The 25,184-nt window shown below is 55.6% G+C and overlaps 2 protein-coding genes across 3 annotated transcripts in view; one reads left to right on the top strand and one right to left on the bottom strand.

Annotated features, from left to right (window-relative positions):
• Positions 1–1,545: 1,545 nt before the first annotated feature.
• Positions 1,546–8,694, top strand: OPN1SW (opsin 1, short wave sensitive). Its single transcript, XM_074168630.1, has 5 exons — positions 1,546–1,891; positions 3,309–3,477; positions 5,751–5,916; positions 7,745–7,984; positions 8,572–8,694. The coding sequence occupies exons 1-5, from the start codon at positions 1,546–1,548 to the stop codon at positions 8,692–8,694; spliced, it is 1,044 nt and encodes a 347-aa protein (XP_074024731.1).
• Positions 8,695–12,764: 4,070 nt separating this feature from the next.
• CALU (calumenin) overlaps positions 12,765–25,184 on the bottom strand; it is a 14,602-nt gene continuing 2,182 nt past the window's right edge. Inside the window, exons 2-6 of one of the 2 annotated variants that reach the window (XM_074167922.1) lie at positions 20,337–20,530; positions 14,330–14,496; positions 13,954–14,014; positions 12,997–13,196; positions 12,765–12,869 (exon numbers count right to left, since the gene is read on the bottom strand). In XM_074167922.1, coding sequence (XP_074024023.1) covers positions 12,765–12,869; positions 12,997–13,196; positions 13,954–14,014; positions 14,330–14,496; positions 20,337–20,530 — 727 coding nt within the window. Of the gene's footprint in view, positions 12,870–12,996; positions 13,197–13,953; positions 14,015–14,329; positions 14,497–20,059; positions 20,254–20,336; positions 20,531–25,184 lie in introns of both variants that reach the window. The other variant, XM_074167923.1, reaches the window with a different exon arrangement.

The following is a 25,184-nucleotide window of genomic DNA, read 5'->3' as shown; positions in this document are numbered from 1 at the left end:
GGTAGACCCTCCCTATAACGGACACCCACCCCCCCCCCCGTGCACCCCCCCCGAAAGGGCAGCCCCCCCCACAATGGACCCCCAACTATGCGACCCCCCCCCCCCTCGACAGTGCAGGCCCCCCCCCCCCCCCGTAATGGACACACACCCCCCCCCGTAAGTGAACCCCCCTAGAAAGTGCCCCCCCCTCCTCAGCAAGGCACCCCCCTGGCAGCGCACCCCTTTGCAGTCCCCCCCCCCACCACCCAAAGAGACACCCCCCCCAGAAAGTGCCCCCCCCCAAAGTGTAACCCCCCGAAAGGGCACGCACCCCCCCGCAACCATACACACACCCCCCCCCCGCAGTGCAACCCCCCCAAAACGTGTGTGGCCCCCCCCATGGCCCCCCCCAGCAATGCACCCCCCCCCAACCATACACACACACACCCCCCCCCCCGCCGTGCACCCCCCGGCAGCGCACCCCCCAGAACCGCCCCCCCAAAGCGCTGCCTCCCCCAACAAGCCCCCCCCCCGCCCCGAGGTGCCCCCCAGCACTGCCCCCCCCCGCCCCCCCGGGCAGCCCAGGCTCCCCCTGTCTCATGGGGGGGGTCCGGCCGGGGGGGGTCCCCCCCCCCAGGGCTGGACCCCTGTGTGTCCCCCCGCCCCAGCACAGAGGGGGGGGCCATAAATGGTGGGTGACACTGGGTGACCCCATGGGGCTGGGGGGGGGGACACCCCAGGGTGCTTCGGGGGGGGGACACCTCATTGGGGCACCCCGATTTCCCCATGGGGCCGGGGGGGGGGCACTCTAGGGTGCTTGGGGGGGTGGTGACCTCTCTGGGAGACCCCGGCCCCCCCCTTGGGGCTGGGGGGGCACTTTAGGGTGCTTATGGGGGGGGGGGGACACACCCCCCACTGGGGACTCCCCCCCCACACCCCCTGGGCACCCCAACCCCCCCGTGGTGCTGTGGGGGCCCCCCAGGGTGCTCGGGGGGGGGGGGGCGGGGGGGGGACACGGACACCTCACTGGGGGACCCCCAAATTCCCACTAGAGCTGTGGGCGCACCTTGGGGTGCTTGGGGGAGGAGGGGGGGGGGGGTGTCACACTCCCCTGGGGACCCCCCCCCCCGCCTCCCACCCCAACCCCAAACCCCCCCCCCCACCTCCGCACCCCCCCTCCCTCCTTGTCCCCACACCCCCGGGGACACCCCACCCACAGCAGGACCAAACTGGGGGTGCCCTGTGTGTCCCCACCCCGGGCTGGAGGGAGGGAGGAGGGGGGGGGGGGTGTCTTACCCCTTGCCCCCCCCCCCCTTAAATCCCCCGGGAGCCCCTCAATCGGCTCGGCGGGGCTTAGGGGGGGGGATTAGGGGCTGAGCCGGGTTTAGCCCCCCCTTAATCCCCAAGTTTGCCGGGGGATGAAGCCCTGATCCCCCCCCTCAGCCCTTTAAGCGGCTTTGGGGGCAGGGTATATCAGAGGGGGTGGGTGTCGGGGGGGGGGAGGGACCACCACCACCACCACCACCACCACCACCCTTGGTTTCCCCCCCACCCCCATCCCCCCCCATGTCGGGCGAGGAGGAGTTCTACCTCTTCAAGAACGAGTCCTCGGTGGGGCCCTGGGATGGCCCCCAATATCACATCGCCCCCATGTGGGCCTTCTACCTGCAGACCGTCTTCATGGGCTTCGTCTTCCTGGTGGGGACCCCCCTCAACGCCATCGTCCTGGTGGTCACCGTCAAGTACAAGAAGCTGAGGCAACCCCTCAACTACATCCTGGTCAACATCTCCTTCAGCGGCTTCATCGCCTGCATCTTCAGCGTCTTCACCGTCTTCGTCTCCAGCTCCCAGGGTTACTTCATCTTCGGCAAGGACATGTGCGCCTTGGAGGGCTTCGTGGGGGCCACCGGAGGTAGGTACGGGGGCGACCACCACGGTGTGGTAGGGCTAGTAGGAGTTGGGGATGACCACCGTGGTCTGGTGGGGGTGTAGGGTTTGGGGTGACCACCATGGTCTGGTGGGGCTGTAGGAGTTGGAGATGACCACCGTGGTCTGGTGGGGCTGTAGGGTTTGGGGTGACCACCATGGTCTGGTGGGGCTGTAGGGTTTGGGGTGATCACCATGGTTTTGTGGGGTTAGTAGGAGTTGGGGATGACCACCGTGGTCTGGTGGGGCTGTAGGAGTTGGGGATGACCACTGTGGTCTGGTGGGGCTGTAGGGTTTGGGGTGACCACCATGGTCTGGTGGGGCTAGCAGGAGTTGGGATGACCACCATGGTGTGCTGGGGCTTTAGAGAGGGGTGACCACCATGGTTTGGTGAGGTTGTAGGAGTTGGGGATGACCATCATGGTTTGATGGGCTTGTAGGAGTTGGCTTGACCACTATGGATGGACTGGTGGGGCTGTAGGAATTGAGGTGACCACCTCAATTGGTGGTTTGGTGGAGCTGTAGGAGTTGCGGTGACCACCATGGACTGGTGGGGCTGTAGGAGTTGGGGATGACCACCAAGATTTGGTAAGGCTGTAGGAGTTGGAGATGACCACCACGGTAGGGGTGACCACCACGGACTGGTGGGGCCATAGGAGTTGAGGTGACCACCACGGTAGGGGTGACCACCGTGGTCTGGTGGGGCTGTAGGAGTTGAGGTGACCACCACAGTAGGGGTGACCACCACGGACTGGTGGGGCCATAGGAGTTGAGGTGACCACCATGGTAGGGGTGACCACCGTGGTCTGGTGGGGCTCTAGGAGTTGAGGTGACCACCACGGTAGGGGTGACCACCACAGACTGGTGGGGCTGTAGGAGTTGAGGTGACCACCATGGTAGGGGTGACCACCGTGGTCTGGTGGGGCTCTAGGAGTTGAGGTGACCACCACGGTAGGGGTGACCACCACGGACTGGTGGGGCCATAGGAGTTGAGGTGACCACCATGGTAGGGGTGACCACCGTGGTCTGGTGGGGCTCTAGGAGTTGAGGTGACCACCACGGTAGGGGTGACCACCACGGACTGGTGGGGCCATAGGAGTTGAGGTGACCACCATGGTAGGGGTGACCACCGTGGTCTGGTGGGGCTCTAGGAGTTGAGGTGACCACCACGGTAGGGGTGACCACCACAGACTGGTGGGGCTGTAGGAGTTGAGGTGACCACCACGGTAGGGGTGACCACCACAGACTGGTGGGGCCGTAGGAGTTGAGGTGACCACCGTGGCTTGGTGGGGCTGCAGAAGTCGGGGTGACCACCGCAGCCTGGGGTGACCACGGGGGTCGGTGGGCCGTGGTGGGTTGATGTCCCGGTGGTGTGTGTGTGTGTCCCCCCCCCCGGCTCCCAGGGCTGGTGACAGGGTGGTCCTTGGCCTTCCTGGCTTTCGAGCGCTACATCGTCATCTGCAAACCCTTCGGCAACTTCCGCTTCAACTCCAAGCACGCCATGATGGTGGTGGCGGCCACCTGGGTCATCGGCCTCGGCGTGGCCATCCCCCCCTTCTTCGGCTGGAGCAGGTGTGGGGCGGGGTGGACATCTCCAGGGGTGGGGGTTATGGGGGGTGACAGGAGGGTGCTGAGCCACCGGGGTGACGTCGGGGGTGCCGGGGGGGGGTGCCATGAGTTGACATGGGGGTGACACCATGGGGGTGGCACGGGGCGTGGAGCAGGCTGGCAGTGACACGGGGTGACATGGGGGTGCCATGGGGGTGCCACGGGGTGCTGTGGGGTGCCGTGGGGTGTGGAGCCGCCCAGAAGTACCATGGGGTGCCACAGGGTGCCATGGGGGTGGCATGGGGTGGCATGGGGGTACCATAGGGGTGCCATGGGGTGCCACGGGGGTGGCATAGGGGTGCCATGAGGGTGCCACAGGGGTGCCACAGGGGTGCCATAGGGGTACCACAGGTTGCCATGAGGGTGCCATGGGGCGTGGAGCAGCTCGGCAGTGCCATGGGGGTGCCATGGGGGTACCATAGGGGTGCCACAGGGGTGCCATGGGGTGCCACGGGGGTGCCATGGGGTGCCATGGGGCGTGGAGCAGGCTGGCAGTGCCATGGGGTGCCATGGGGTGCCATAGGGATGACACAGGGTGCCACAGGTTGCCATGAGTATGCCATGGGGGTGCCATGGGGTGCCATGGGGGTGCCACGGGGGTGCCATGGGGCGTGGAGCAGCCCGGCAGTGCAATGGGGGGTGCCATGGGGGTGACATGGGGGTACCATAAGAGTGCCACAGGGGTGCCATGGGGGTGCCACAAGGGTGCCATGGGGGTGCCATGGGGTGCCATAGGGGTGCCATAGGGGTGCCATGGGGTGCCATGGGGTGTGGAGCAGGATGGCAGTGCCGTGGGGTGCCACAGGTGCCATAGGGGTGCCATGGGGGTGCCATGGGGTGCCACAGGTTGCCATGAGGGTGCCATGGGGGGTGCCACGGGGGTGCCACGGGGGTGCCATGGGGTGCCATGGGGTGCCACAGGTTGCCATGAGGGTGCCACAGGGGTGCCATAGGGGTGCCACGGGTGTGCCATGGGGTGCCACGGGGCGTGGAGCAGGCTGGCAGTGCCATGGGGTGCCACAGGTGCCATAGGGGTGCCATGGGGTGCCATAGGGGTGCCACAGGTTGCCATGAGGGGTGCCATGGGGGTGCCATGGGGTGCCACGGGGCGTGGAGCAGGCTGGCGGTGCCATGGGGTGCCACAGGTGCCATAGGGGTGCCATGGGGTACCATAAGAGTGCCACAGGGGTGCCATGGGGGTGCCACGAGGGTGCCACGGGGGTGCCATGGGGTGCCACGGGGCATGGAGCAGGCTGGCAGTGCTGTGGGGTGCCACAGGTGCCATAGGGGTGCCATGGGGTGCCACAGGGGTGCCATAGGGGTGCCACAGGGGTGCCATGGGGTGCCATGGGGGTGCCATGGGGTGCCACGGGGCGTGGAGCAGGCTGGCAGTGCCATGGGGTGTCACAGGGGTGCCACAGGGGTGCCATGGGGTGCCATGGGGTGCCACAGGGGTGACACAGGTTGCCATGAGGGTGCCATGGGATGCCATGGGGTGCCACGGGGCATGGAGCAGGCTGGCAGTGCCATAGGGGTGCCATGGGGTGCCATAGGGGTGCCACAGGTTGCCATGAGGGTGCCATAGGGGTGCCATGGGGTGCCATGGGGCGTGGAGCAGCCCGGCAGTGCAATGGGGGGTGCCATGGGGTGCCATGGGGGTACCATAAGAGTGCCACAGGGGTGCCATGAGGGTGCCATAGGGGTGCCACAGGGGTGCCATGGGGGGCCATGGGGCGTGGAGCAGGCTGGCGGTGCCATGGGGTGCCACAGGGGTGCCATAGGGGTGCCATGGGGTGCCATAGGGGTGCCATAGGGGTGCCATGGGGTGCCATAGGGGTGCCACAGGGGTGCCATGGGGTGCCATGGGGTGTGGAGCAGGATGGCAGTGCCATGGGGTGCCACAGGTTGCCATGGGGGTGCCACAGGTGCCATAGGGGTGCCACAGGTTGCCATGGGGGTGCCACAGGTGCCATAGGGGTGCCATGGGGTGCCATAGGGGTGCCACAGGTGCCATGGGAGTGCCATGGGGTGCCACAGGGGTGCCACAGGGGTGCCATAGGGGTGCCACAGGGGTGCCACAGGGGTGCCATGGGGTGCCATGAGGGTGCCATGGGGTGCCACGGGGCGTGGAGCAGGCTGGCGGTGCCATGGGGTGCCACAGGGGTGCCATGGGGTGCCACGGGGTGCCACAGGTGGCACACGCGGTGGGGCGGGCGGTGAACACTCCTGCCCCACAGGTACGTGCCCGAGGGCCTGCAGTGCTCCTGCGGCCCCGACTGGTACACGGTGGGCACCAAGTACAAGAGCGAGTACTACACCTGGTTCCTCTTCATCTTCTGCTTCATCGTGCCCCTCTCCCTCATCATCTTCTCCTACTCCCAGCTGCTCAGCGCCCTGCGGGCCGTGAGTCCCCGCCGGCAGCGCGACGTGCACACGCGTGTGCAAGGGTGGGGGGAGGGAGGGAGGGGAGATGGGCAAGGGGAGGGAGGGATGGAGGGAGGGATGGAGGGAGGGATGGATGGAGGGGGAGATGGATGGAGGGAAGGATGGAGGGAGGGAGGGAATGATGGAAGGAAGGAAGGATGGAGGGATGGAAGGAAGGAAGGAAGAATGGAGGGAGGGAGGGAGGGATGGATGGATGGAGGGATGGATGGAAGGAAGGAAGGATGGAGGGATGGAAGGAAGGAAGGAAGGATGGAGGGATGGAAGGAAGGAAGGAAGGATGGAGGGATGGAAGGAAGGAAGGAAGAATGGAGGGAGGGAGGGAGGGATGGATGGATGGAGGGATGGATGGAAGGAAGGAAGGAAGGATGGATGGAAGGAAGGAAGGAAGGATGGAGGGAGGGATGGAGGGAAGGAGGGAGGGAAGGATGGAGGGACAAATGGAGGGAGGGAAAGATGGAGGGAGGGATGGAGGGGGAGATGGATGTAGGGATGGAGGGAGGGAGGGAGGGATGGAGGGAGGGATGGATGGAGGGATGGAGGGATGGAGGGAGGGAGGGATGGATGGATGGAGGGATGGATGGAAGGAAGGAAGGATGGAGGGATGGAAGGAAGGAAGGAAGAATGGAGGGAGGGATGGAGGGAGGGAGGGAAGGATGGAGGGACAAATGGAGGGAGGGAAAGATGGAGGGAGGGATGGAGGGGGAGATGGATGGAGGGATGGATGGATGGATGGATGGATGAAAGGATGGAGGGATGGAGGGAGTGGAGATGGATGGATGGATGGATGGATGGAGGGATGGATGGAGGGAGGAAGGGATGGAGGGGAGATGGATGGATGGAGGGATGGAGGGAGGGAGGGGGAGATGGATGGATGGATGGATGGATGGATGGATGGATGGATGAAGGGAGAGTGGGATGGAGGGGGAGATGGATGGATGGAGGGAGGGATGAAGGGAGGGAGGGATGGAGGGGGAGATGGAGGGATGGAGGGGAGAGAGATGGAGGGAAGGGGGAAAGAGGGAAGGAGGGATGAAGGGAAGGAGGGAGGGATGAAGGGGTGAGGGAGAGATGAAGGAATGAAGGGAGAGAGGGATGGAGGGAGAAAAGGAGGGATGGAGGGAGGGAAGGAGGAATAAAGGGAAGAGGAGTTGGAGGGATGGATAGATGGAGGGATAGAGGGATGGAAGAATGGAGGGATGGAGAGATGGAGGGATGGAGGGGAGATGGAGGGATGGAGGGATGGAAGGAAGGGGAGATGGAGGGCTGGAGGGTGGGCAGGATGGAGGGATGGCTGAAGGGATGGAGAGATGGAGGGAAGGAGGAAGGAGGGGTAAAAGGAGGGATGGAGAGAGAGATGGAGGGATGGAGAGATGAAGGGACAGAGGGAGGGAGGGAAGGAGGGATGGAGGGGAGGGGAGATGGAGGGATGGAGGGGAGGGGAGATGGAGGGATGGAGGGGAGGGGAGATGGAGGGATGGAGGGTGGGCAGGAGGGATGGAGGGTTGGAGGAATGGAGGGGAGGAGGGATGGAGGGATGGAGGGAGGATGGAGAGAGGGAAAGATGGAGGGACGGAGGGAAGGAGGGATGGAGGAAGGATGGAGAGATAGAGGATCGGAGAGATGGAGAGAGGGGGATGGAGAGACGGAGAAACGGGGGGCAGAAGGGAAGGAGGGATGGAGGGTTGAAGGTCAGAAGAGCTGTTTGGGCAGAAGGACAGAGACAGGAGGACAGGAGGCCTGGGTGGGGGCCGGGGCCGGACCCTGACCCCCGTCTGTGGGCCCCCAGGTGGCCGCGCAGCAGCAGGAGTCGGCCACGACGCAGAAGGCGGAGCGGGAGGTGTCCCGCATGGTGGTGGTGATGGTGGGCTCCTTCTGCCTCTGCTACGTGCCCTACGCGGCCCTGGCCATGTACATGGTGAACAACCGGGACCACGGCCTGGACCTGCGCCTGGTCACCATCCCTGCCTTCTTCTCCAAGAGCGCCTGCGTCTACAACCCCATCATCTACTGCTTCATGAACAAACAGGTGCCCCCGGGGACGCCAGGGACACCCGGGCCATGGGGACATAAGGGTGATGGGGACATCCAGGGACACCTGGGCGATGGGGACATCCTGAAGACACCTGGGTGATGAGGACACCCACGTGATGAGGACATCCTAGGATAGCTGGGCGATGGGGACATCCTGAGGACACCTGGGTGATGAGGACACCCACGTGATGAGGACATCCTAGGATAGCTGGGCGATGGGGACATCCTGAGGACACCTGGGTGATGAGGACACCTGGAGATGGGGGACAATGGGGTATGAGGGGACACTCAGGGACACCTTGGCATGTCCAGGAACCAGGGATGACCATGGAGTGGGGACCAGGGACACTTGGAGATGGGGGACAACGGGGTATGGGGGACACCCAGGGACCAGGACCCCTGAGGACACTTGGGGACACCTGGGCACGCCCAAGAACCATCTCCAGGGTTGGGGCTACCACGTCCCCAGGGAGAGGAGATGGGGTCAAGGTGGCAGCAGGGATGGACATGAGAGAAGAGTCCCAGGGCTGGGGACAGAGGGGACACCCCGGGGCTGAGGTGGCCGCGTCCTTGTCCCCGCAGTTCCGCGCCTGCATCATGGAGACGGTCTGCGGGAAGCCCATGACGGACGACTCGGACATCTCCAGCTCGGCCCAGAGGACGGAGGTCTCCTCCGTCTCCTCCAGCCAGGTCAGCCCCGGCTGAGGACACCACCGGACACCCCCCCACCACCACCCCCTGGACCACCTCCCCCCCAACCCGGGGTGTCCCCGCTATGGGGCTGGGGCCACCCCACTGGGGGTCCGGGGCCACCCCCTCGGCCAGCCTAGGATGTAGGCGCGGGTGGGACAATAAACCACTGCCGCGGTCTCAACGCAACGCCCAGCCCCACTGCGCCTCCCTCGGCGGCCCCACGGCGGGGGGTGTGTGTGTGTGTGTGTGTCATTGTGGGGGGCTCGGCCCCACGGCGAGGCCAGCGCGGGATCCCCTTTGCTTCCTTGTCCTGCTCGGGACCCACAAGTGGTGGTGGGGCAAGGAGGTGGGGTGCCGTCTTCTCCATCCACGGGGCTGGGGTGGTGCTGAGCCCCCCCATCTGTGGGGCTGGGGCAAGGTTGGATCTCATCCATGGGGCTGGGGTGGGGTTGAGCCCCCATCCATGGGGCTGAGCCCCCCATCTATGGGGCTGAGGTGGGGCTGAAACTCCCATCTATGGGGCTGGGGCAAGGATGGATGCCAACCATGGGGCTGGGGTGGTCCTGAGCCACCCATCTATGGGGCTGAGGTGGGGTTGAGCTCCCATCTGTGGGGCTGAGCCCCCATCTATGGGGCTGAGGTGGGGCTGAGCTCCCATCTGTGGGGCTGAGCCCCCATCTATGGGGCTGAGGTGGGGCTGAGCTCCCATCCGTGGGGCTGAGCCCCCATCTATGGGGCTGAGGTGGGGTTGAGCTCCCATCTGTGGGGCTGGGGTGGTGCTGAGCCCCCCATCTATGGGGCTGAGGTGGGGCTGAGCTCCCATCTGTGGGGCTGAGGTGGGGCTGAGCCCTCATCTATGGGGCTGGGGTGGGGTTGAGCTCCCATCTGTGGGGCTGAGGTGGTGCTGAGCCTCCATCTATGGGGCTGAGGTGGGGTTGAGCTCCCATCTGTGGGGCTGAGCCCTCATCTATGGGGCTGGGGTGGGGTTGAGCTCCCATCTGTGGGGCTGAGCCCTCATCTATGGGGCTGGGGTGGGGTTGAGCTCCCATCTGTGGGGCTGAGCCCTCATCTATGGGGCTGGGGTGGGGTTGAGCTCCCATCTGTGGGGCTGAGCCCTCATCTATGGGGCTGAGGTGGGGTTGAGCTCCCATCCATGGGGCTGGGGTGGTGCTGGATCCCACCTATGGGGCCGAGCCCCCCATCTGGGGGTCCAGATCCTATTTTTGGGTGTAAAACAGGCACAATTGGGCAATATGGGGTGACCATAAAGAGGTTTATTGACCCCACAGAACCCTCCGGATGCCCCCAACCAGCCCCGGGGAGGGGGGGGGAGGGTTAATTAGTGTCTGAAGTCGTTAACGAGGCGGAGCCGCTCGCTCGGAGTCCGGATGGGGGAGGGGGGGGGGGGGCGGGAGGAAGGGGGGGAGCATTCCCGGTGTTGGGGAACATTACCAGTATTCCCGGTGTTCCTGGTGTTGGGGAGCGTTCCCAGTATTCCCGGTACTGGGGAGCAATCCCAGCATTCCCGGCGTTCCTGGCCTTGGGGAGCATTCCCGGTGTTCCCAGAGTTCCTGGTGTTGGGGAGCATTTCCGGTGTTCCCGGTGTTCTGGAACGTTTCGCAGTGTTCCCAGCGTTGGGAATGGTTCCCAGTGTTCCCAGTACTGGGGAGCAATCCCAGTATTCTGGAGCATTCCTGATGTTCCTGGTGTTGGGGAGCGTTCCCAGTATTCCCAGTACTGGGGAGCATTCCCAGTGTTGGGGAGCAATCCCAGCATTCCAGAGCATTCCTGGCATTCCTGGTGTCGGGGGGCATTCCCGGTGTTCCTGGTGTTGGGGAACATTCCCGCTGTTCCCAGTGTTCCCAGCACTGGGGAGCATTCCCAGTATTCCCAGTGTTCGGGACCATTCCCGGTATTCCCAGTACTGGGGAGTATTCCCAGCATTCTGGAGCATTCCCAGTATTCCTGGCACTGGAGAGCGTTCCCGATATTCATTGTGTTCCCAGCACTGGGGGGCATTCCCAGTAGTCCCGGTGTTGGGGAGCCTTCCCGGTGTTCCCAGCATTCTGGAGCATTCCTAGTGTTCTGGAGCATTCCCAGTGTTCCCAGCATTGGGGAGCATTCCCAGCTCTCTGCAACATTCCTGGTCTTCCCGGCCTTGGGGAGCGTTCCCAGTATTCCCGGTATTACCAGCACTGGGGAGCATTCCCAGTGTTCCGGAGCATTCCTGGAGTTCTGAAGCTTTCCCAGTGGTGGGGATCGTTCCCGGTATTCCCAGTATTCCCAGCCTTGGGGAGCGTTCCCAGTATTCGATGTTCTGAAGCATTCCCAATATTCCCAGTATTCCCGGTGTTGGGGAGCATTCCCAGTATTCCCAGCCTTGGGGAGCTTTCCCAGCATCTGATATTCTGGATCATTCCCGGTATTCCCAGTATTCCCAGCCTTGGGGAGCGTTCCCAGTATTCGATGTTCTGAAGCATTCCCGGTATTCCCAGCCTTGGGAAGCATTCCCAGTATTCCCAGCCTTGGGGAGCTTTCCCAGCGTCCAACGTTCTGGATCATTCCCGGTATTCCCAGTATTCCCAGCCTTGGGGAGCGTTCCCAGCATTCGATGTTCTGAAGCATTCCTGGTATTCCCAGTATTCCCGGTGTTGGGGAGCATTCCCAGTATTCCCAGCCTTGGTGAGCTTTCCCAGCTTTCGATGTTCTGGAGCATTCCCAGTAATCCCAGGCCTTGGGAAGCATTCCCAGTATTCCTGGCCTTGGGAAGCGTTCCTGGTATTCCCAGTATTCCAAGCCTTGGGGGGTGTTCCCAGTATTCAGCATTCTGGAGCATTCCCAGGATTCCCAGTATTCCGGGCCTTGGGGAGCGTTCCCGCTATTCCCAGTATTCCCAGCGCTGGGGAGCATTCCCAGTATTCCCAGCACTGGGGAGCATTCCCACTACTCCCAACATTCCCATCCACCAAATCCAGCTCCGGCTCCGTTGCGGGATGAGCCGATTCCAGGTGGATTTACCCCAAAATTCGAGAGGAGCCGATACTGGGCCCAGTCCTTGGGATGGTGGCGGGGGGGGGGGGGGGGCGATTTTGGGGGAAAACCCCCCAAATTTGGGATTTTTTTGGGATGACGTCGAGTGTTGGGCGAAGGTTCCCGCCCCAAAATTCCCTCCCCCCCCCTCCCCCCAAATTAGCCTTCATAATTAATCAACAAAAGAGGAATTTCCCAGGAGGTGGGGGAGGGGCGGGCGGGGGCTTCCCCTTCCCCCTCCCCCCCCCCCCCTCCCCCGCAGCCGTTTTTGGGTGAAAAAAAGGCACTTTCGGGCAAACGCCAAAGCAGCGTTTTTGGGGGGAGGGGGAGGTTGGTGGGGCGGCTCCGGATCAATTAACGAAGGGGGGGGGGGAGGTTGTTAATTAGGGCTGGGGGGGGGAGGGGGGGGTCGAACCAGGCAAAAGTCACCTCTGGGGTTATTTTTCCGGGTTTTGGGGCATTTGTTTGTTTGTTTGTTTAAAAATTTGATTTTTAGAAATTTTGGAGAATTTTCCGAGCGAAATTAAGGAAAAAAAAAAAAATAAAAAATAAAAATGGGGGGGGGGGAGGAGGGGGAGGGCTCCTTCGGATCCGCGGTGGGGCGGGCGACCGGAAACAAATATATATAAAAAAAAAAAAATCACCAGAAACGGTTAAAAACCATCAAATAACTAAAAAAAAAACAAAACAAAACAAAAAAACAAATCCACCCCCGGGCGGTGTCGGAAGGAAGGGGGGGGGGGAAGGGTGAAGCCAACCCGCCCCCATCTTTTTTGGGGGTAAAAAAGAAGAAAACCGCTAAAAAGAAGAAAAAAAAACCCCAAAAAACGGACGGGAAGGCGATTTGTTTTTTACGGTTGTCTCACTTCCTCGCTGGAAATAACAGTCTCGGGAGGGTGGAAAAAAAAAAAATGACAAAAAACCCAACCGCCCCCGATTTTTCTCACCGTAATCCCAAAAAAATTGTTAAAAAATAAATTATTTGCGCCGATTTTTGGGGATGGGAGGGGGGGGGTGGGGGGAGAAGAAGGGGGAGGGGGGAGGGTTTTGGCTCAAAACTCGTCGTGTCGCACCAGGGCCTCCCCGAAGTCCGTGGCCTGGCTGCCCACGAACAGGTCGTACTTCTCCACGATCTCCTCCCGGCTCAACTTCCCGTCCTGTCGGCAGACCCAAATTCCCGTTATTTCATCCCGTTTTCTCCTTCAAACCCCCCCTTCCCCCTCCCCCGCCCCCCCCGCCGCCCCCGCTCCCCAAGACGGGAATTAATTAGCGTTTAACGAAGACCTTGTTCTGGTCGGACTCGTAGACGAGGTGTCGGGCCTCGGCCTCGGCGTGGTCGTAATCCGAAGGGAGGATCCAATCCTTGGTTTCTTCTTTGTCCATTTTCCCGTCGCGGTTTTTATCCCGAAATTCCACAAATTGTTCCCGTTCCGTTTTGACCCACTCGGGTTCGTCCACGTCACCGTCGTGGCTGTACATGTCACCTGGGGAGGACGGACGGAGACGTGGGATGAGCCTTGGATCCTCAAGGTCCCATCCCACCACATATTCCATGATTTTAGACCCATCTCCCCCTTTTCCGGACCACGGATCATTCCCGAAGTTCCTCCATCCCACAGGACCACCCAGGAACCCCGAGATCATCTTCCCAGGCCAGAACTTCCAAAAGGTTGGACCAGATGATCCTCAAGGTCCCATCCCACCTTCTATTCCATGATTTTAGACCCACCTCCCCTTTTTCCGGACCACGGATCATTCCCGAGGTTCCTCCATCCCACAGGAGCACCCAGGAACCCCAAGATCATCTTCCCAGACCAGAACTTCCAAAGGTTGGACCGTGATGATCCTCAAGGTCCCATCCCACCTCCTATTCCATGATTTTTGACCCCATCTCCCCCTTTTTTTCCATCTTGGAGAATTTAATTCCCTAAATCCACACCAAAAATCAGTGGGGAGAAGGATGGAGATGCATTTTGGAGTCTTCCCAAAACATTCCATGTGGGATAAGGGCAGCTTCTCTGTGTCCCCGTGTCCAAGAGGGGACAATCCCGGGGTGTCCAGCAGATGTTCCCACCCCAACCCCCGTCACCGCTTCGGGATTTATCCCAGGAATCCGTGGGGAAGGTCTAAAGTCAGGAATTTATGGGAAATAACGGAACTCTAGGAGGGGGAGGGAAGGGAAAGGACATTCCAGGGGACACGGAGAGGACATGGTGGCAGAGACAAGAGTTGGCATCTCACCTATGTACTCCTCCAGGTCAATGAAGCCATCCCCATTCTTGTCGATGTCCTCCATGGTCTCCTGCAAGGAGAAGACAACAGTTGGCCAAGTTTGGAGCCACGTCCCCCATGGGGACACCTTTCCCAGCCCAGGAGCACCCAGATGTCACCTCCACCCTAAAAAAAAAACCCCATAAAGCCACGTTTTGGTGCTTCACGGCCCATCTCCTCCACCCTGAGCCACCTGATCTGCTGGAGGACGTCCCCTTTCTGGTGGAGAGGCTCAGGAAGGTCTCCCCCAGGGATGGTCCATCTGGATTTCCAACCTTCTCCACCCATTTCTTGGCCATGAAGACCACGTTCGGTGGGAGGCCACCAGCCTCCCAGCAGGACCCACCTGCACGACGATGTCCTTCATGTAATCGTATTCTTCAGGGTGGAGAAAAGCGGTGAACTCTTCCTTGGTGGCCGTCAAGTCTCCATCCTTGTCGGCCATCTTGAAGCGACGTTCATCTCGCACCATCATTTGTTTATAATTAAATCCATCATCAGGGTCTGGGTCATCTGGGCAGGAGAAGAGAAGAGGGAGCCACCCCACATCAGCTCGGGCAAGGTGGACATGTCCCACGGTCATCAGCAACCCAAGGTCAATCTCAACCCAACATCAAGCTCAACAACCCAACCTCAATCTTCTCAACCCAACCTCCTCAACCCAACCCAACCTCAACCTCCTCAACCCAACCTCAACCTCCTCAACCCAACCCAACCCAATCTCAACCCAACCTCCTCAACCCAACCTCAACCTCCTCAACCCAACCCAACCTCAACCTCCTCAACCCAACCTCCTCAACCCAACCTCAATCTCCTCAACCCAACCTCAACCTCTTCAACCCAACCTCAACCTCAACCACCCAATGTCAACCTCTACAACCCAACCCAACCTCAGTCTCAGCCTCCACGACCCAACATCAACCTCCACAACCCAACCTCAATCTCAGCACAACCCAACCTCAACCTCCTCAATCCCACCCAACCTCCTCAACCCAACCTCAACCTCCTCCACCCAACCTTGACCTCCCCAACCCAACACAACCTCCTCAACCCAAACTTGACTTCCTCCACCCAACCTCGACCTCCTCAATGCAACCCCAACCTCGATCTCCTCAATGCAACCCCAACCTCGATCTCCTCAATGCAACCCCAACCTCGACCTCCTCAACCCAACCTCAACCTCAACATAACCTCGACCTCCTCAACACAACCTCGATCCCTTCAACTCAACCCAACCCTGACCTCCTCAACAACCTAACCCTGACCTCCTCAACCTCGACCTCCTCAACAGCCCCACCTCGACCTCCTCAACCCAATACCTCAACACAACCCCAACCTCGACCTCCTCAATCCAACCTTGACCTCCTCAACCCAACGCAACCTTGACACCTCGACCTCCTCAACACAACACAACCTCAACACAACCTCGACACAACCTCAACCTCCGCAACAACCCAACCTCGAGCTCCTTCCACCCAACCTCCTCAACCCAACCCCAACCTTGACCTCCTCAACCCAACCTTGACCTCCTCAACCCAACCTTGACCTCAACACGAACCTCAACCTCCTCAACACCTCGACTGCCTCAACAAACCAACCTCGACCTCCTCAACCTCTTCAACCCAAGGCAACCTCAACACAACCTCAGTCTCCTCAACCCAACACAACCTCCTCAACCCAACACAACCTCCTCAACACAACCTTGACCTCGACCTCCTCAACCCAACTTTGACCTCCTCAACCCAACGCAACCTCAACATAACCTCGACCTCCTCAATCTGACCTCGACCTCCAAACGCTTTGCCACAGCAGCCTAAATTTTAGACATCGGCGGCCGCTGCGTCTCTCCTGCACCTCCTCTGCCAGGAGGAAGAGGAGGAGGAGCTGCCAGCAGCCGTGGGACACCCCCATTCCCGGGGAAGACATCCCCAGGAGACGAGGAGCAGGCGGGAGGGGTGGTGTTGGTTTTTTTTTTTTGGCCGGTGGCTCAGCCCAAGCTATTTCGGGAGGAGAATGTGAAAGGGGATATCGCTCCCCGCTGCCGGGGACGGCTTCAAAAGCCAACGCGACATCATCCCCCCCCACACACACAGCGCCCGCCGCGGTGGGAATATCTGGGCACACGTGGGGCCCCCCCCGCCTCGATACAGCTCCGGGGACGGCGACGGTGGCTTTGTCCGTCACCCGAGAGAGAAAAAACCATGGATGGAGGGAGGGAGAGAGGGAGGCCGAGGGCGAATCCCTACGGGGTTAAATTCAGCCAGAGCCTTAGCTCCGGCTAAAAAAAGGCTCCTTCCCTCCCCCCCCCCTTCTCTGTTTACATCCAGGACAAAAGGCGGAGGATTAACGAAAAGGTTTGGATTAACGAAGAGGTTTTAATTTAAGTCACCTCTAGGAGAGACAATTAAAGCCAAAATGTTCTATTTTACCCCCAAATTTCACCTACAAAAGCCTCCGGATCGTGTGTGTGTCCATCCCCCCCCCCGGCGGGAAGAGCCCCAGAGTTAAAAAGCAATTTATTTTAATGGAGGTGATTCCGCCAATTAAACCCAGGCAGCTTTAATGAGCTTTAATCAAGTCAGTTAAAAAAAAAAAAAAAAAAAAAAAGAAAAAAGGCTGAAACCCACCCAAAAAAACCACCTGGGAGGGATTGAGGGGACAGAGCTCAGGAGCCGGGGCTGGGAGGGGGGGGAGCGGAAAACCCCACATTCAACTTTTTTAACCCGATGCCAGCAGAAAAACGAGCGTTTTCCGGGTTCGTGACCGGCCCGGAACGCCACGAACAACAACAACAAAAATATTATTATTATAATTAAATTCTAATTTTTAAGGTCGTTTCAGAGGGAATTTTGTTTTAAGGTGGAGCTCGTGCTTATGTATCACTTTTTTTTTTTTTTTTTTTAACTCGAATATTCTCTTTATGACTTAAAATTCTTATTTCTCTTTAATATTCCGCAGGATTTGGGAAAAGAAGCCTCCGGCCCCTTTTTTTTTTTTTTTTTTAAAAAAAAAACCAAGAAAAAAACAAAAAAAACCCAGAAACAACCAAATCCAGAATTTTGAGGCCAAAAAAAAAATGAACATCGTTTTAAATATTGAGTGGAGGGCGGTGCCCGGAGCTTCCACGCGCCGGGAAAGGGAGGGATGTTCTTCACCCCCTCCAAGGGATCATCCGGCTCCTTGGCCCCGCGTCAAAACCTCTCCCTGGATGGTGGTGGCGGGGGGGGAAAGTGGGGGGGGACACACAATTCCAGAGGCTTTTCCAGCGCCTGGAGAAGGGAGGGAAAAGCCGGGTGGAAGGGGAGAAGGAAAATTTTTGGGGGGGGGGGGGGGAAAGGAGGGTGGGATATTCCCTAAGGATAAAAGGAGGAGGAGCAGGGAGAGAAGAGATCTTTATGCCCCCCCCCCCCCCCCTCCAAATTAGGCTTGAAAATGTTCTCTCATTAAGGTTTTTTTCTCATTAAGGTGGTTTTTTAACTCATTAAGGTGGTTTTTTCAACGATTCGACACCCCCAGGTGATAAATCCCAAAAAAAAAAAAACCCCCCACCCTTCCTGGAACCTCTTTTTTCCCCCCCCCCCAGAGGCGGGATTTGAAGGGGCTCTCCCTAATTAACGAGTGGATCTCGCTAATTAAGTCATTAAGGGGGGAAACTCAGCGAGACTTAACGAGGTTTTGGGGGGATGATTCCACCCCCCAACCCCCCCCCCCTCAAGGGCTTCCAGCTTCCCGAAGAAGCCGGGGAGGGAAGCGGGATGAGGCGAAGAGGGGAGAGGCCGGAGCCTCCATCCCTGGCGGCGGGGCGCGAGGATTTTGCCTATTTTTGGAAATATTTAATAAATTAAACCATTTTTTATTTCACGGCTTGGGAGCCGGAGCTCCTCATCCTCCTCCTCCTCCTCCTTCTATCCGTGTCAGCGTTCCGGGAGGCGGGAAGAAAGCCTCAAAGGAATTTTTTCCCAACACCTTAACCCCCACCACAAGGGCTTTCTTCTTCCTCCTCGGGGTCGGGGGGGGGGATGGAAAGAGGGGGGGGGGTGTCCCCAAAAAAAAGCCCAAATCGGGGAAAAAATCTCAAAATGAGAAGGTAAAAAGATCAAAAAACCAACACACGCACACACACACACACACACACACAGCCCCCCCCCCGTCCCACCCACCCCCCCCCCCGGGGCTTTGATCCCGTTAAGGGTCGGGATCGAGCTTACGGAGCGCATCCGGAAAGCAGAATTCCCAAGCCGCTCCTCCCCGGAAAACTTCAACTTTGCGGGGGGTGGGGGTGGGGGGGGTGGTCCCTTTTGGGGTTTTTTTTTCCCTTTTTTTTGGGGGGGTTCCCCTTTTGGGGGGTTTATTTCCCCCTTTTTTGGTGGATTTTTCCCCTTTTTTGGTGGATTTTTCCCCTTTTTTTGGTGGATTTTTTCCCTTTTGTGTGGGTTTTTCCCCTCTTTTGATGGGTTTTTCCCCTTTTTTTGGTAGTTTTTTTCCCATTTTTTGGTGGTTTTTTTTTCCCTTTTTGGGTTTTTTTCCCTTTTTGGGTTTTTTTCCCTTTTTGGGTTTTTTTCCCTTTTTTGATTTTCCCCCCTTTTTTGGTTGGTTTTTTTTTTGGTGTTTTTTCCCTTCTTGGTAGTTTTTCTCCCTTTTTTGGTGGCTTTTTTTCCCCTTTCTTGCATTTTTTTCCCCCTTTTTGGGGGTGTTTTTTCCCATTTCTTGCAGGTTTTTTCCCCTTTTTGGGGGTGTTTTTCCCCTTTTTGGGGATGTTTTTCCCCTTTTTGTTTTTTTTTTTCCCTTTTTCATTCCCCCCCCCCCTTTTTAGTTGTTTTTAATTTCCTTGGGTTTTTTCCCCCCCTTTTTGGGTGGTTTTTTCCCCCTTTTTGGGTGGTTTTTCCCCTATTTTAGTGCAGTTTTCCCTATTTTGGTTTTTCTTCCCCCTTTTTTTTTCCCCTTTTCTGGTGGTTTTTTCCCCCCTTCCTCGGGGGTTTTTTTCCCCTTTTTGGGTTATTTTTTTCCCCATTTTTGGGTTCCCCCCCCCCCCTTCTTGAGGTTTTTTTTTTTCCCCTTTTTTGGTTTTTTTTTTCCACTTTTTTGTTTGGGTTTTTTTTCCCTTTTTGGTGTTTTTTTCTCCTTTTTTGGTGTTTTTTTCCCCCTCGTCTTGGGGTTTTTTTACCCCCTTTCTTGGTTTGTTTTTTCCTCTTCTTTGGGTTTTTTTCCCCCCTTTTTCTTTTGTTTTTTTCCCTTTTTTGTTTTTCCCCCCTTTTTGGGTTTTTTTCCCCTTTTTTGTTGGGCTCTTCCCCCCTTTTTGGGGTTTTTTTTCCCGTTTTCAGTGGTTTTGGCCACCCTTTCTTTTTTCCCCTTTTTTGGTTTTTTTCCCCCTTTTTGGTTTTTTCCCTTTTTTTTCCCTCTTTTTTGTTTTTCCCCTTGATTTTTTCCCCCTTTTTTGATTTTTTCCCCCTTTTTTGATTTTTTTGGGTTTTTTCTCCCTTCCTCCCCCCTTTTTTTATTCTTTCCCCTTTTTTGATTTTTCCCCCTTTTTTATTCTTTCCCCTTTTTTGATTTTTCCCCCTTTTTTATTCTTTCCCCTTTTTTGATTTTTCCCCCTTTTTTATTCTTTCCCCTTTTTTGATTTTTTTTCCCTTTTTTATTTTTTCCCCTTTTTTGATTTTTTCCTCCTTTTTTATTCTTTCCCCTTTTTTGATTTTTTCCCTTTTTTATTCTTTCCCTTTTTTTGATTTTTTTTCCCCTTTTTTGGTTTTTTCCCCCCTTTTTGATTTTTTCCCCCCTTTTTGATTTTTCCCCCCCTTTTTTTATTTTTTTTTTTCCTCCCTTTTGTTTTTTCCCTCCCCCTTTTGTATGGGGTTCCCCCCCCCCCCACACCCCACCACAGTCCAAGCTAAAGGAGGAGGAGGAGGAGGGGGGGGGGGGGGGGGTAAGTTTTTAACTAAGACCCCCCCACACCCCCGCGCACACACACCCCCGCACACACACACCCCCCCACGCACACCCCCACGCACACCTCGCCTCCCCCTGGGGCTGGCACTTTCTGCCCTGCGGGGGGGGGGGGCCGCCCTCGCCCCCTTACCGAGGTAAGTGCCATAGGTCACGTTCCTGTACTCATCCCAGGAGACAAATCCATCTCGGTTCAGGTCAAACTCCTGCCACTGCCGCTCCACACTCTCATACACGTACTTCTTCTGGGCCTTCTTAATCCAGGCTCTCAGCTCCCCCTCCGTCACAAACCCATCCTTATCCGTGTCTATCTTACCTACGATCGCTCTACAAAAACACAAAACGGCACATTTTTCAAGCGCCGGCGGCGGAAGGGGGGGGTGGTCGGTCACCCCCGCGGCGAGACCTACCTAAAACGTAGCCGTAGGTGGCATTTTTATATTCCTCCCAAGAAATGAGGCCGTCCTCATTGAGGTCGTGCCCTTTCCACTGCCGCTCTACATCCTCGTAAATCCAGCGCTTTTGGGCAAACTTAATCCAGTTCCTCAGCTCCTCCACCGTTACCAACCCGTCTCTGTCTTCGTCTATCCTACTTACAATCCTTCTGCGGGAAACGGAGAGAAAGCCGGCACACGTTAAGGGAAAAAAAGGGGCTGCTTGGGTTTTTGGGGGTTCGGGATGGGTTTTGTTGGGGTTTTTTGAGGGTTTTTGGGGGGTTTTTGGGTTCGGGTTGGGTTTTGTTTGGGTTTTTTGAGGGTTTTTTGAGGTTCTTTGGGTTTGGGTTGGGTTTTGTTGGGGTTTTTTGAGGGTTTTTGGGGGTTTTTTTGGGTTTGGGTTGGGTTTTGTTGGGGTTTTTTGAGGGTTTTTTGCATTTTTTTGGGTTTGGGTTGGGTTCTGTTGGGGTTTTTTGAGGGTTTTTTGGGGGTTTTTTGGGTTTGGGTTGGGTTTCGTTTGGGTTTTTTGAGGGTTTTTTGCATTTTTTTGGGTTTGGTTTGGGTTTCGTTTGGGTTTTTTGAGGGTTTTTTGAGGTTTTTTGGGTTTAGGTTGGGTTTCGTTTGGGTTTTTTGAGGTTTTTTTGGGGTTTTTTGGGTTCGGGTTGGGTTCTGTTGGGGTTTTTTGCGTTTTTTTTGGGTTCTTTTTGGGTTTCGTTTGGGTTTTGTTTGGGTTTTTTGAGGGTTTTTTGAGGTTTTTTGGGTTTGGGTTGGGTTTTGTTTGGGTTTTTTGAGGGTTTTGGGGTTTTTTTGGGGTTTCGTTTGGGTTTCGTTTGGGTTTTTTGGAGGTTTTTGGAGGCTTTTTTGGCTTTGTTTGGGTTTTTGTTTTTTTTTTTGCTTTGGTTGGGGTTTTGGGGGTTTTTTTTAGCTTTGTTTGGGTTTTTTTGGTTTTTTTTGGCTTTGGTTTGGGTTTTTTGGGGTTTTTTGAGGGTATTTTGGGTTTTTTTGGTTTTATTTGGGTTTTTTGGAGGTCTTTTTGGTTTCGTTTGGGTTTTGTTTGGGTTTTTTGGAGTTTTTTTGGAGGTTTTTTTGGTTTTGTTTGGGTTTTTTAGCTTAGTTTGAGGTTTTTGGGGGGTTTTTTTTGGTTTTGTTTGGGTTTTTTTGGTTTTGTTTGGGTTTTTTGGGTTTTCTTTTTTGTTTTGTTGGGGTTTTTTTGGCTTTGGGGTTTTGTTTTGTTTTGGTTTTGTTTTGTTTCTTGGTTTTGTTTTTGGTTTGGTTTGGTTTTGTAATCCAGGAGGAAGCAGTTAATGATTTGCTTATGCACCTGGACACGCATAAGTCCACGGGGCCGGATGGGATTCACCCAAAGGTTCTCAGGGAGCTGGCGGGAGAGCTCACCAAGCCTCTCTCCATCATCTATCAACAATCCTGGTCAACAGGAGAGGTACCAGATGACTGGAGGGTGGCCAATGTGACGCCCATCTACAAGAAGGGCCGGAAGGAGGATCCGGGAAACTATAGACCTGTCAGTCTGACCTCGGTACCGGGAAAGATCCTGGAGAGGATCATCCTGAGTGAGCTCTCACGGCAAGTGCAGGGCAGCCGAGGGATCAGGGCCAGCCAGCATGGGTTTATGAAAGGGAGGTCCTGCTTAACCAACTTGATCTCTTTCTATGACCATGTGACCCGCTTTCTTGATGCGGGGAAGGCTGTGGATGTTGTCTACCTGGACTTTGGTAAGGCCTTTGACACCGTCCCTCATGGCATTCTCCTGGAGAAACTGGAGAATCATGGCATAGACAAGTGTACTCTTCGCTGGGTAAAAAACTGGCTGGATGGCCGTGCCCAGAGAGTTGTGATGGAGCAAAATCCGGTTGGTGGCCGGTCACCAGTGGTGACCCTCAGGGCTCAGTCTTGGGGCCAGTCTTGTTTAATATCTTTATTGAGGATCTGGATAAGGGGATTGAGTACACCCTCAGTAAGTTTGCAGATGACACCAAACTAGGTAGGAGTGTTGATCTGCTTGAGGGTCGGCAGGCTCTACAGAGGGACCTGGACAGGTTGGATCAATGGGCCAAGGCCAGTGGGATGAGGTTCAATAAGGCCAAGTGCCGGGTCCTGCATTTCGGTCACAATAACCCCAGGCAACGCTACAGGCTTGGGGAAGAGTGGCTGGAAAGCTGCCCAGCAGAAAAGGACCTGGGGGTGTTGGTGGACAGCCGGCTGAACATGAGCCAGCAGTGTGCCCAGGTGGCCAAGAAGGCCAACGGCATCCTGGCCTGTATCAGGAACAGCGTGGCCAGCAGGAGCAGGGCAGTGATGGTGTCTCTGTACTGGGCACTGGTGAGGCCTCACCTCGAGGGCTGTGTTCAGTTCTGGGCCCCTCACTCCAGGAAGGACATGGAGCTGCTGGAGCGTGTCCAGAGGAGAGCCACCAAGCTGGTGAGGGGTCTGGAGAACAAGTCATATGAGGAGAGGCTGAGGGAACTGGGCATGTTTAGTTTGGAGAAGAGGAGCCTGAGGGGGGACCTCATTGCCCTCTACAACTACCTGAAAGGAGGGTGTAGAGAGGTGGGGGTTGGCCTCTTCTCCCAAGGGAATAACGACAGGAGCAGAGGAAATGGTCTGAAGTTGGGGCAGGGGAGGTTTAGATTGGATATCGGGAAGAATGGCTTTCCTGAGAGGGTGGTCGGGCGCTGGAACAGCCTGCCCAGGGAGGTGGTGGAGTCGCCATCCCTGGAGGGATTTAAGGAACACGTAGACGTGGCACTTCAGGGCATGTTCTAGTGCCCGAGATGGTTGGGTTGTGGTGGGGTGTTGTGTGTCAGGTTGTGGGTGTGGGGTTTAGTTGGTGGGTGCTGGGGTTTTTTTTTGGTTTTGTTTGTTTGTTTGTTTGTTTGTTTTTTAATGTGGTTGGACTCGATGATCTCAAAGGTCCCTTCCAACCACTACGATTCTGTGATTCTGTTTGGGGTTTTTTTGGCTTCGTTTGGGGTTTTTGGGGGTTTTTTTTGATTTTGTTTGGGTTTTGTTTGGGTTTTTTGGAGGTTTTTTTTGTTTTGTTTGGGTTTCGTTTGGGTTTTTTGGAGGTTTTTTTGGGTTTGTTTGGGTTTTTGGTTTTTTTTTTTTTTGGCTTTGTTTGGGTTTTTTTGGCTTCGTTTGGGTTTTGGGGGGTTTTTTGGGTTTTTTTTTGTTTCATTTGGGGTTTTTTGACCTTGTTTGGGTTTTTGGGGGGGGTTTTTTGGTTTGGTTTGGGTTTTGTTTGGGTTTTTTGGAGGTTTTTTGGAGGTTTTTTTGGGGTTGTTTGGGTTTTTTGGGTGTTTTTTTTGTTTTGTTTGGGGTTTTTTGACCTTGTTTGGGTTTTTGGGGTTTTTTTTTTTGTTTGGATTTTTTTGACTTTGTTTGGGGGTTTTTAGCTTTGGGGTTTTTGGATTTTTTTTTTGTTTGTTTGGGTTTTTTTGGCTTTGTTTGGGTTTCTGGGGGTTTTTTTTTTTGGCTTTGGGTTTTTCTGGCTTTGGGGTTTTTTTGCTTTGTTTGGGGTTTTTTGGCTTTGAGTTTTGGGGTTTTTTTGGGGGTTTTGGGGGTTCTTTTTTGGTTTTGTTTGGGTTTTTGGGGTTCTTTTTTGGTTTTGTTTGGGTTTTTAGGGGTTTTGGGGTTTTTTTTGTTTTGTTTTGTTTGGGATTTTTTTTTACTTTGTTTGGGGTTTTTTGGCTTTGGGTTTTTTGGGGGTTTTTTTTGGTTTTGTTTGGGTTTTTTTGGCTTTGTTTGGGTTTTTTGTGGGTTTTTTTTGGTTTTGTTTGGGTTTTTTGACTTTGGGGTTTTTTGTTTTGTTTGGGGTTTTTTTGTTTGGTTTGGTTTTTTTTCTTTTGTTTGGGGTTTTTTTGGCTTTGATTGGGGTTTTGGGGGTTTTTGTTTTGTTTTGTTTGGGTTTTTTTGGCTTCGTTTGGTTTTTTGGGGGTCTTTTTTTTTGGCTTTGGGGTTTTTTTGGCTTTGGGTTTTTTGTTAGGGTTTTTTTGGTTTTGTTTGGGTTTTTTAGGTTTTGTTTGGGGTTTTTTTTTTGTTTTGTTTGGGGTTTTTTTGGCTTTGGGTTTTTTTGGCTTTGGGTTTTTTTGGCTTTGTTTGGGTTTTTTTCACTTTGTTTGGGTTTTTTGGGGGGGGGGTTGTTTTGTTTGGCTTTTTGGGGGGTTTCTTTGGCTTTGGGGTTTTTTTGGCTTTGGGTTTTTTTTGTTTTGTTTGGGTTTATTTGGCTTTTGGGGGGTTTTTTTTGGCTTTCGGTTTTTTTCGCTTTGTTTGGGTTTTTTGGGGGGTTTTTTGGCTTTGGGTTTTTTTGGGGTTTTTTGGGGGTTTTTGGGGGGCTTTTTTGGCTTTGTTTGGGTTTTTGGGCGGGGGTTTGGTTTTGTTTGGGGTTTTTTGGTTTTGTTTGGGGTTTTTTGGCTTTGTTTGGGGTTTTTTGGGGGGTTTTTTGGTTTTGTTTGGGTTTTTTTGGCTTTGTTTGGGGTTTTTGGGGGGGGTGTTTGGCTTTGGGGTTTTTTGGCTTTGGGGTTTTTTGGCTTTGGTTTTTTTGGGGGAGGTTTTTTGGCTTTCTTTGAGTTTTTTTTGACTTTGTTTGGGTTTTTTTGACTTTGGATTGGGGGGGGGGGTGTGTGTTGGCTTTGTTTGGGGGTTTTTTTTGGCTTTGTTTGGGGTTTTTTTGGCTTTTCTACCCGGCAGAGCATCCAGGACCCGGAGGGAGTGAGTCAAAGTGGGATTTTTATTTTTTTTTTTGCACCAAAATCGGAGAAATTTGAATTTGAAAACTTCAGTTTTGAAAAATTCAAAAGCTTCCCC

The sequence above is a fragment of the Numenius arquata genome, chromosome 2 (assembly GCF_964106895.1).
Source record: "Numenius arquata chromosome 2, bNumArq3.hap1.1, whole genome shotgun sequence".
Taxonomy (NCBI): domain Eukaryota; kingdom Metazoa; phylum Chordata; class Aves; order Charadriiformes; family Scolopacidae; genus Numenius; species Numenius arquata.
Note: the sequence above shows the minus strand (reverse complement) of the source record. Positions and strands in the feature narration are given on the sequence as shown.